The following is a 12391-nucleotide window of genomic DNA, read 5'->3' as shown; positions in this document are numbered from 1 at the left end:
TAATGTCATTGGATCACAGCTTGAATCAAATATTTCAGGTGAAAACATTTTTCATCTCTGCTACAGCGCGCCATGAATGAACATAGCCTATATTTCTGCGTCATCAAATACTGCATTCATAATTTTGCGTCAGTTGGATTGAATTTCGGGAACAACCTTCTAATCGGTAACAGCACTGGTTAACGTGTTCACCACATATGTTTGTTTTACGTTTATGGGGATTTAACATCCCAGAGCGACTGAGACTATGAGGGATGCCGTAGTGAAGGGCTCCGAAAATTTCGACTACCAGGGGTTCTCGAAATTTCTGGAGACCTTCACCACATATGCCGCTACACAAGGCATTAAAGAGCGGACCACGTCACGCAACATATTACCGTATGTTAATGTCACATGCAAAGAGAGATGCTGTTTCGTATCCGCGCAGGCGGAAATAGCCAGTTTTTCGAGTAGAGAGGGAGCTTAAAGTGTCTCCTTGTTCGCTGTACCGGATTGATGCGGCCAAGGTTGTTCGTTTTAGAGACGCAGTGCCGTTCCCTTATGCATATTTTGAAGGTTGAAACGGCCCTTACACAAATTTTTTTAGACAGTCGATAGGCTGTCCATAAAGTCCTGTCTATTAATGTCTATAGACTGTCTCTAGCAAATCTTAGAGAATAGTCTATAGGGAATAGAAATCCTATAGACTGTCATAGACAATATATAGATTTATGGCCGGACCCTTTTAGTAGACTTTTGTCTACAGAATGTCTATATACTCAATAGAAAAAAAATGAATATGTATAGGAAGGCAATAAAGTCTATGAGAAGTCTATAGACTGTCTATAGACCTTTTTGTAGCGAAAGCTACGTTGGTCACGAACTTGCGATTTCGTTGCGGCGGTGCTCCGAGGAGGCACAGAGACCGACCTTGAGCCGTTTCGCAGCAACCGCAGCAGCTGGCAGACGCCGCCGCTCGCCGCGCCATCTGGCATGGCGTCACACCGCGCGCCTCGCCGCGGAGCCGCCGCCATTTGGTATGACGTCACACCGCTTGCCTCGTCGCTGCTCTCGCCTCCGCTCGCTTCACCAGCGCTGTCGCATGCCTGCTTTCGCTACGCATATCCTGACATAGCCGAGCTAAGCCACTGCCAATTTTTTACAGGCTCCTCGTTTGTAATAAGCGAACGTTCGTTATAGCTTCGGTCGGTATGTAACTGGACTTCACAGAAATTATTAAAATCATCACGTTGATCAATTAATGAACCCTCTATCGAACGAAATTCTTCCACTGATTCAGGCGTTTGTACTAGTGAGGAGGCGAGACTTCTGTGAATTCAGCCATCACCGAAGCGAGCGGTCTGCCATTCACCCTCAGCGGTTCCATAAACGACTCGGCGGCTGGGCAAAAGGGTTCATGATCAGACCCTGGAATCGCGGTGACGGCGGAGTGAAGAATTTAGCAGTGGTTGAACGCGGTTAAACGAAGTTCGTAGAGGGACAGCTCGGTTTTACTTAGTTTGTCAAAGGACGAGACGATTGGTTCGCTGAGACTTTTCTTTCTTCTTCGTAGGTAGACTCTCGCTGCATCTGTCACCAAGCGCCGATTGCCGTGTGTGCGCCGGTTGCCGTGAGCCAGGATGGACGGATGTATGGACGGACGGATGGATGGACGGACGGACGGACGGATGGATGGATGGACGGACGGACGGACGGACGGACGGACGGACGGATGGATGGATGGATGGATGGAAGGACGGATGGATGGATGGACGGACGGATGGACGGATGGATGGACGGACGGATGGATGGACGGACGGATGGACGGACGGACGGACGGACGGACGGATGGACGGACGGACGGACGGACGGATGGATGGACGGACGGATGGGTGGACGGACGGATGGATGGACGGACGGATGGATGGACGGACGGATGGATGGATGGACGGATGGATGGATGGATGGATGGATGGATGGATGGACGGACGGACGGACGGACGGACGGACGGACGGACGGACGGACGGACGGACGGACGGACGGACGGACGGACGGACGGACGGATGGATGGATGGACGGACGGACGGATGGATGGACGGACGGACGGATGGGTGGACGGACGGATGGATGGACGGACGGATGGATGGACGGACGGATGGATGGATGGATGGATGGATGGATGGATGGATGGATGGATGGATGGATGGATGGATGGATGGATGGATGGATGGATGGATGGATGGATGGACGGACGGACGGACGGACGGACGGATGGATGGATGGATGGATGGATGGATGGACGGACGGATGGATGTACGGAATGATGGATGACGGATGGATGGATGTACGGATGGATGGATGGATGGATGGATGGATGGATGGATGGATGGATGGATGGATGGATGGATGGATGGATGGATGGATGGATGGATGGATGGATGGATGGATGGATGGATGGATGGATGGATGGATGGATGGATGGATGGATGGATGGATGGATGGATGGATGGATAGGAGCGCCCCCTTTGAAACGGGGCGGTGGCAACCGCCACCATGCTCAGCCCTTCATTTTTTTATTTTCCTGTTTACTGTGTTGGCAATAGACGATATGCGAAATTGCTTGGCGGTCTGGCAACACCGCGCCCACAACTTCCGGTTTCCATCTTGGCGCGGTCGTGCTCGTCGTGCTGGTGCATCGTTTGCTATGCGTACTTTCTTCTTGCGAGTGGAATTTCAACAGGCAAGCTTCAGCTGCTGCGTTGTTTTCACAGCTGATCTTTGACTAAATGTAGGTGCTTTCAATAAGCGCCAGCTTACTCCTACCGCGGCCTCAGCTTCGCTTGAAGTCTGGCGCTGATGATCGCAATAATCGGCACTCGAAAGTGGGTTGGAAAGTCGAATCGTGACCGTGTGCTGTTGTCGTTTTAATGCTCGCATTAAAGCACCAGTTCAAGCATCACGCATTATCATGGCTATTTTATTCCCAGGTGGACGTGAATTCATCTGGTAGGGTAGCGAGCGGTTATTTTGCGGTGAGTGCGCACGTGTGTTGACAAACTTCTGTGGTAGTGCGAACTTTCGTTCGCGCCGACGCCAGGAGCTTCGTGCATTGCAGTATAATTCCTTTACTGTAATGTGCAATGTGCATCTGCGGTTTTCAACGTCACCGTTTCAGGGCCCGGCGTCGGTTGATTTTCGCCGCAATTCGTTGAAACCGCGTCTTGCTTAAGACGCAGTTGAAGCGAGTATTGCGATGTTGTCAATCGATATTACCAAGAGGAAAGTGGGCACATATAATTCAAAATGTAAGCAAAGACGCAGTTTTTTTTTTTTTTCAGATAAGCACTGAGCTACCGCGGCGGCTTGATTAGAGAAAGAGCGTACAGCTGTTGGTGCCTGCACGGACACGATACGCTGGTCAAGTTGCGTGTGCAGGGGCGAAATTAGCATGTTCGGTTGCTTCCGAAACTTAATTAGCTTACTCCCAAACTTGGACAAATGGCTTTGTTGCGAAGCAAGCTGTTGAAGCTTGCCACAACGATAATAAAATCTGATGGCCTGAAGCGTTTTCAGAACACTGTTGCACGAACTTTCTAGCTTAGAAATGCGTCCCTCCTTCATAATAAAGTAGCTATATTATTCGCTACTTTTTTTTTAGATTTTCGTCGCTGCAGATATGGAAGGTATAGGAATCCTCAAGAAATAAAGCATTCGCACCTCAGTTTTTATACGTAGGGTGTGTTGCTTCACAAAGACTCCTTAACGCGCATAACATATGCGTATGGTCCAGAGAGTTTGCTCGCCCTTCTAAAACTAATTGAACGCGGCAAAAACTTAACTGAACACGTAGCAAACTAAGCAGTAATCGGCATATGGTTCTTCGAGTGAACTTATTTCGCCACGGCACGAGCGATTGGCCCGCTCAATAAAATTGCCTTCTCTATTACGTTGTTCAAGTCTGCGTCTATATTTATTCACGCCCGACCGGGGAGTTGATAAATGCACGAAATTGGCTTCTAATTTTGATCAGAGACAACAAAGGCTGTGGTCCTTATCTTAATTTAAACGCAAATCACCTCGAGAGATTTGTCAAAAATCAGCGCAGAAAGCGAAAGCTGCGCACTGATCCGCGTGCTGACACATGATACCTCGCATGGCGTTTTGTGTTACTAAAACGTTGGGACGGTGTAAAAAAATAGAAAAGCGAAAAGCTGGAACGCACCTAGTTCTGGAACGCATCGTAGTGTCTTTTCACAGTGGAGAGGGTAGCGCAACACTGCATCGGGATTTTACTTTTCAAACGAAGCGCAGCCGTTTTAACCCAACGCTGGGCAGCGGTTTCGTTTTCTGTACCGTGCCAACATGTAGGACTTAGTTCTCGGAGCGTCGAGAGATGGCGCTGCGCATTTCGCATATCGTCTATTCTCATTAAGATTCTCCATCACCTTTGCCTACGGCTTCCTACAATTCTAACCCTATGCCACATCTCTGCTTTTCAGCCACCAATCCTCCAATCGTTTTTTGCTAACTTCCACTGCAGATTTATTTACATGACCATTGTTATCTTTAAACCCTAGGGCCTCAGGAAGAGTGACTGCGCCTGTATCGACATCCGGATGGATACCATCACATTTGATTATGAGGTGTTCAATTGTTTCCACAGATCTACCACACACTGCACATCTGTCATCTTCGTTAAATTTTTTTGTAGCTGCGCGTTCTAAGACACCCTGACCTAGCTTCAAAAAGTAGGCCACTGCCTCTTGAGTTATCATAGAAAAATTCTTTCCTGATCTGCCTTTTCCAGTATCGATATAGTTCTACACTGTGTTTCTTCTCCATTGAATTCATCCAATTTTTAACTTCCCCGTTTTTAACCTGTCGTTTAATGCTCTTTCTTTCTCCGTCCTCATGACCGGCATACTTACTGGTTAGTTTTCTAGTTCTTTTCCGCCACTGTGAGTCAACGCTCTTTCTGTATAAATATCTAAAAACCTTAGCTGCCCACCTGTTATCGTCCAATTTCCTCAGGCGTTCTTCATATAATATTTTACTCTTAGCTTCCCGTGCTTCGAACGATGCCCAGCCCATATCCCCTTGTACTGCCTCGTTTGTGGTTTTGCCGTGGGCACCTAGTGCTAATCTTCCAACAGCTCTCTGAGGGCGCGAGCGAGGGCGCCAGTGCCAGCTATGCGCCAGCTGCAAGCGCGCGAGCGCCATCTATTGAGAGGCGTTGCTCGCAGCGGCAGATATGAAAAGCGCGCCATTGGCCACACAGTTTTCTTGCTCCTTCGTTCTTCGCGCCGTTCGCACCGGACGGGGGCGTTACCTTGGATGAGTTTGAAGGTGAAATTGACGGAACCAGCCGCTCTCTAGGTTTGTACGTCAGGAGCAGAGCTTTCGCTCCAAAGGTGGCCGCAAGTTGTCGGATATCGCTGCGCGTCGCTAGCCCACAGGCGGTCGACAATGACTTGTAACTCGCTGCTGCAGCGTCTCCCGCAGCCGGCAGTTCCATGCTGCAACGGAACTGGCTATGTCGTTTTTATGCGACCCGAGCTATGTACTCGTGTTTTATTACGTGGAGGCTAAAATTCCGGAGAGCAACGGAACATAGCGAACGAAGCGCCCGTTATCAAGCTGTATACTTTTCGGTGGCAGCTTGGCTTGGGCATTAAATTATCAGTTTCGGCCCATTACTCCAAGAATCCCGTCCAGTGGCGTCAAGAACCCTAGGTTAAGTTAACATTCCACATTTTCGCACCGACTACAGGGGCTTGGCGCCCTTTTGCTAAACGTGCCATCCGTGGACCAAAAGATACAAGCACTGCAAACAATACTCCTGATTTATGTTCATGCAGACACAGACAACAGGCAAAGCCGTACTTTCGTTGCCACCAGAAACCTATGTATTTCATTTCTCTGGTAATAAACAGTCAGTTGGCAGTCAGGGCTTGTGTTGTCTACGTCTCTGCCTCATGTCCGTGTTTTCAGCGCTGAATGAACACGAACGACACATTCCTTCCGCGAATGGGAATGCTTCGGCCTGGTGACGTCCTTTCTTTCCAGCCAATGGGTTCGGGTCCCACCGGCGGCATGTGGTTGTTTCTTCTGCTTTCTAATCAATTAATTTTCAGCGATAAAATAGTAGACTGTTAGTTTACAATTGATCAAGACCACAAATAAAAAAAATATAGAAACATTCCCTTCTGCTCTTTGGTTTCGGTGACTTCCTTCATATTATATCATGACGAGCCCTTCATTTCCCTTCCCTTGTCACGCAGGTATGGTGGCGTCACTTTTCTCCAGCCAATGGCCGGATTCTTTCACCGAAGCGGTATTTTGGCCCCATGGTGCTCCTGTTGCCATCACATTAAAAAAGTCCGCAGTATTGATTCTGTGAGAGCTCTTAAGCGTTAAAAGATGGCACAACAAAGAGACGCAGTCAGAGCACTCGTTTCCTAGTGTGTTTTTGTTTTTTCCTCCACTAGCACTCAGAAAGCCAATCACTTATCTAGGAACGCTTTACGAGAGTCTTTATACACACTTCCATTGTACGTAGCCGTATTTACTTCAAAGCGAGGGAGACCTGACGGGAACGGAGCGTGTCCAGATCAGTTAAAAGCGTAATATGAACCAAGCGGATGCATATTTATCTATTCAGTAGTCCCACTGAAGAGAGTACTACATGAAACAGGAAAGGGACCTAAAGTTTCCCAGCTAAAGAAATTGCAGAGCAAGAAGTAACGAACATCATCCAATAATGTTTGCATATAGTAAAGAGAGAATGAGATGTTCATAAAAACGTTAAATGCTAAACCCAAACATTAGTATGTGACGGGAAGTTAAGTAACATTAATTTAGGCAGCTAAACAGGCACATCAGATATTTCAAAATACCTGAAGGCAGGACACCACGAAAAGAAAGTCAAGAAGAAAAAAAACTAAAGGCCTCTCAAACCTTTACCCGCCGCGGTGGCTCAGTGGTAAGGCGCTCGTCTACCGAGCCGGAGTACGTGGGTTCGAACCCTACCGCGGCGGCCGCGTTTCGATGGAGGCGAAACGCAAGATTCGTCCGTGTGCTGTGCGATGTCAGTGCACGTTAAAGATACACAGGTGGTCGAAATTATTCAGGAGACCCCCACTACGGCCCCTCTTTCTCTCTTCTTTCATTCCTACCTGCCTCCCTTCCCTTACGGCGGGGTTCAGGTGTCCGCCGATATATGTGAGACAGATACGGCACCATTTCCTTTCCTCAAAAACCAATTTACCAACTTTATCTCAAACCGCACTACGCTCTGTTCAAAGCGCACATATTTTTTCTAATTATTTATTACTTATCATTTATTTTCTTCTTTCGGAAATATCTATTTTTATTTCCCTTTATGATTATGTGTGCACTTTTATTTCTTTTGTGCAGTTTACCTCCTTCCTGTTTGTCTTTTCTATTCCCTATTATGTATTTGTGTTTCACCCCTCATGTAATACCCTCTGACTGAGGGCCCTTGAGGCTATCCTGAATAAATATACAAAAAAACTGCGAAACTGTTCTTTAGACGGGCGTTAAAACGTAGACCGCGCATGCTTAACGCACCGGGGCATTAATGACCTACTGACTCGTCGAAACGAAATAAACCCTCCTCGAATGCGCTGAAGTAAAATTTAACACGCAACGTTGCGGGGGCCTAACACACTTGAAAAGACCTTCATTCGTAGTCGTTCAACGTGATCGAGTCAAACACGCAGTATATCCCGTTAGAAGCCTCTTTCGGACTGCCCTTAATCAAATGACATGGCATTCCATTTCTAATGCTCCAAAGGGACATGCTAGCATTTCGTGACTGCACTCGATCAAGCTCGGCGAATGGAGGGCGCCCTTGTGCGCCGTGGGGTTAACGAACTTTCCGAACCGCAACAAAAGATTTCTGCCGCACGGAAAAGAGCGATGGATATCAAACACGTGATCTCGATCGTCCGAGCTATGATAGCTGTTCGCATTCCTCGCGTCGGACAAAAAAGAAGCGTCTCCAGATCGCGCCAGATCACGCGAAATGGGGAGCGTTTTCGTAATCCCCCTCGTCTTTGCCGGTGCCATCACTCCAACTCTGGGTTTGGCGATTGGAACGGTCCGAAGGAGTCGCTCTCAGTATGACTCGCAACAGGCAAGATGGCTAGCACACCTTTTTCAGACGATTCTGTGGAGCAAGGAAAGAACCAAGGAGAGGCGGTTACGTCACATTTTTTGAAACCGACTCCCCCCTGCTTCGCTACCATCGCAGCACGCTTGCGCACGCGCAGCAGACAATGCCGCAGACGACGCCGCTGCGTCCAGCGTTCCCATTGGCTGCGCCGTCGGCCAAACACTCCCAGTAGTCCTTGCGAAAGCACGTGACTTCCGGCACGCTTTCTGGCATGCAGCTCGGATAGCGAGAACCTCTCCTGAGTTTCCCTTCCTGCATGGATCATTCATTCTCGGCCGCAATGCCCCGGAACTGTGGAAGTGGCGATCCGGTTGGCAGATGTCGCTTAAGAAATTTATTGCGCATGCGCGGCACAGTCCTGAATGCACGTACGCTCGGTCAAGATATAAACAGCGAAACGGTGAAAACTCTGTGCGAACCCGCGACACTCCTACAAAGTTATATACGCAGCTGCCACACACAAGAGTAGGGTGCACTGCAGCTCCCCGGCATTCGTAATGCCGTGCATTACAACGCATTCATTCGCTATAAATCACGAACTGTGGTACCACCATCGACAGCGTGTTGCAAGTTACACTCTCAGTGCGTATACTGAATTATTTTAATGGGGCTTTTTTTCCTACTTTGATACATTTAACGCAAGAAAAGTTCAGTACTAGCCTCGTGTGGGAACTCCACAGCATTTCTTGGATGTCTGCCTTGTTAAGGGTCGCACTGTTCCGACTGAATTCAAGTTTTCTGCCCAACAATAGCCAAGCCAAATATGAAACCACACATTTCGGGCATTCCAGCGCCTCTCCACGATGCATAAATAACCGCATCGCAATTTCTTTCGTTCGTTAACTTTACCAACCCTACGAAACACACACAGCATCTTGCTTCTTCTTTCGAACTCTTCAATACGCATTTATTTAAATAGCAAATATTTGTAGCTCGACTTCTATATTATTCACTTTTTCACTGCAGTTATCGATGCAATGGCCAGAGCAGTTTCAGCCAATATGACGTAACACGAATGACATGTCCTCATGCAGCCGTCAGCTCCGCACTTAGGACCGTCAGCTCCGCACTTAGGGGCTCCAACCAATCAGAGCGGACTTTCACAACACAAGTCTTAGCTAATAAGGGAGTAATTACTCATTGACATCCACCCAGGCGCAGCCATACGGCTACAAAGGAAAGCTATACAGCTTTCCTTTGGTGGATGTCAATGAGTAATTACTCCCTTATTACAAATCTACTCCACCTTCGGGGATTCCCCTAAAGATTTGACCAAGTCTTATCTAAGCACTTCGCCGATACCACAGTACCGCTCACCTTGCATCGTATGGGCACCGTGACCTTGAGGTGCGGCCACACGCTCGGGTGCAGCGGGTGCAGCACTGGCAGGGAGCACAGTTGTCCCGGGTCCCTGGGCTCCTGGACTGCGGGATCATAGGTCCAGAACGGGTGTCGCGTCAGCTCGGCCGGCGGCGCCCCGGCGCCGTAGTCGCCACCTCCCGTGGGCCAAGGTGGAGCACCCAACAGCGCCAGCGTGGCCACCACGGCCAGGCAGATCCATCCCAGCAGCTGGAGGCTGCGTCGACGCCGCATGGCGCACCTCCGCACCTATTCTTCTTCTTCCACCTGCGAAAGCAGAAAGAAGATACTGGGGACACGATACATTCATCAGCTTGCAACCAGGCACTCACGTCAACCTTATTTGCATCAATACGTCACTATTGTTCGAATGTGCAAGACAGCCTGGCCAATCCCCCACTGGGGTATGTTTGGTTTGGTTTGGTTTATGGGGTTTAACGTCCCAAAGCGACTCCGGCTATGAGGGACGCCGTAGTGGAGGGCTCCGGAAATTTCGACCACCTGGGGTTCTTTAACGTGCACTGACATCGCACAGTACACGGGCCTCTTTCTCTTCCAAAGAAATTCAACCCCCGCGGCCGGGATCGAAGCCGTGTCTTTCGGGTCAGCAACCGAGCACCATAACCACTGAGCCACCGCGGCGGCCCACTGGGTATGTGCCACTCAACATGAAGCCAACAACAGCAACCAGTTTATCCTCGTCTCTTGGACCACGTGACTGAACCCTGGCCAATCCCCTTCATAGGTGCGTGGCACGTCACTACGGCAACAACGCAAGCGAACAACAGCGTCATTGTCAGAAACGTTGTGGACTGGGGATTGTGCATTGTGAATTGTGGGGTTTTAACGCCCCGAAGCGACTCAGGCTACGAGGTACGCCTAGTGGAGGGCTCCGGATTAATTCGGAGCGCTTCTAGTTCTCTTGGCTGCCACTACGTGGTGCATGCCTTTCAACATTCAAAAATAGCGCACTGACATCATCCGGAATGTGAGAAAGAGAGAGTGAGCGAGTGGCTGCAGTGATATATAGACCGCTAGGCATAGGGGCACTGGCTGGTCGCTGTAGCGAAATCCCGGCGATGGCACGAACCACGTCCCGTCACTGATCTGTGCGAATGCCGAAACGCGAACAGCGCGTTCCGGTTCGCACAACCTGTCCGCGAGGCCCCTTCAGCATACTGAGTATCGTGTTAACGTTACCGCAATACAGGGAGCTCGCCCATCGCCAGTGCGCCCGCGCTAATTAGTCGCGATGCGGCAGGCACGCGCTCAGCTTCCGGGTACCTGGCGCCATCTGGCGCCTTCTAGGAGACCTGCGCATGCACACTGACGACGCGCGGGTTTCCGGTACTCCGGTAACAGTAGCATGGTACAGGTATGCTAAAGGTGTGCAATTTTGTGCCGCCGGTATACATTTTCGTATTCTTCAACCGTTCCAAACGGTTATTTCTAATACGAGTCACTCGCTGGAGCCAGTAACGCGTCACCTAAACGCACTTTCAGCACAAGGCACACCGGCCTTGACTAGAAAATCGCACATCATCATCATCATCATCATCATTTTATTTCGTGAAACCAATACATCAGAACTTGATTGGACCCATAGCCAGCTCGGCTAGTGAAAGATCCAAATACAAGATATTCGCAAAAGAAATGGCAGACATTCAAACTGCATGTACAAAAGGACGTGAGATACTACAATCGCGGCATTGCAAATATGTAAAGCGAATACATAGGGCAGAGCTGTAGAAAAGCGAATGAGGGGCGACCCCGTGACGACCCCGAAGGTCTGACGCCGCTCTCGAGCATACAGCGGGACTGTGAGCAGCCACCGTGTTCGGGCTACTCGAGGTGATTCACGCTAGCGAAACCTATAAGGAAAAAAAAACAGCCAAGAAGGCAAAAAGAGCACGGTCTAGAACAGCTGGCACCTGGGCTCGCAGTCGGACAGCACGCGAGAGCTGCCGCCTGTCGCCGAGAGACACGCTATTACAGAGACGGACACGAGGACGTGGAGTCCCTTGCCCCAACATCTGCAGACCGGAGGCTGAATATGATATGTTACCTCGCAGAGGGCAAAAGCGAATGCAAATATAGACTCCCGGAACTGCGCGGCGCCCGAAAGGACTCTGCGTACGCTTCGTTTTCATAGCAGACACTGCATGTTGCTATCACCATCAAAATGAGCGACACCCAACACCACGGCTCCCACATTTTTACCGACTCCCAAGCCGACTGCAGGGCCTATGCGAGTGGTCGTGTCCCGGGCATAGCTCTCCGCGTTCTGGGCGGGCATGTCCAACACGATCAAGTCAATCTGAGTTCCAGGACATCCACGTCTCGATGGTAGTATTAGGGCTGATGCCCTAGCTCGAGATTATGCACCCTAAACCAGAAAGAGTAGAAAGCGTGTAGCCTGTCCTCTGGCCCACTCCGTTTTATTAAAGAGAAAGCACTAGAGAACAATTTACACCCTCTCTACTCCCACATAGGCGAATACCTGTTTATAGTGCACCTACCTAACGCGGCACACCCTAGCCCCTCTGCCCTTACAAAACTTTTTAGACAGTATATCGACTGTTCATAGACATCTGTCTATAAAGTCTAGAAACTCTCTATAGACAAATCCTAGAGAACAGTTTACAGGCAATACAAATGCTATAGACAGTATATAGACAATCTATAGATTTATGGCCATACACTATGAATAGACAAAAATAAATATCTACAGGAAGGCAACAGAGTCTATAAGAAGTCTACAGACTCTCTATAGACCATATTTATAAGGGTGTAGTCCCTCTCAACCTAGTTTTTCCACCCGACTAAAGACCCTCCGTGTAGTTCAGCGTCTCTAC

The 12391-nt window shown here is 49.3% G+C and overlaps 2 protein-coding genes across 8 annotated transcripts in view; one reads left to right on the top strand and one right to left on the bottom strand.

Moving 5' to 3' along the window:
- LOC149346861 (uncharacterized) overlaps positions 1 to 12391 on the bottom strand; it is a 146729-nt gene that overhangs the window by 11949 nt on the left and 122389 nt on the right. For both annotated transcript variants that reach the window (XM_089586701.1, XM_089586702.1), the window contains exon 2: positions 9495 to 9803. In XM_089586701.1, the coding sequence (XP_089442827.1) occupies positions 9495 to 9770 (276 nt within the window). In that variant the 5' untranslated portion in view covers positions 9771 to 9803. The remainder of the gene's footprint in view (positions 1 to 9494; positions 9804 to 12391) is intronic.
- The window catches only part of LOC149346862 (scoloptoxin SSD976-like), a 111074-nt gene that overhangs the window by 72018 nt on the left and 26665 nt on the right, over positions 1 to 12391 (top strand). The gene's annotated exons all lie outside the window — the stretch shown is intronic.

This window comes from Amblyomma mixtum, chromosome 4 (genome assembly GCF_055824585.1).
Source record: "Amblyomma mixtum isolate Tamu chromosome 4, ASM5582458v1, whole genome shotgun sequence".
NCBI classification, from domain to species: domain Eukaryota; kingdom Metazoa; phylum Arthropoda; class Arachnida; order Ixodida; family Ixodidae; genus Amblyomma; species Amblyomma mixtum.
Note: the sequence above shows the minus strand (reverse complement) of the source record. Positions and strands in the feature narration are given on the sequence as shown.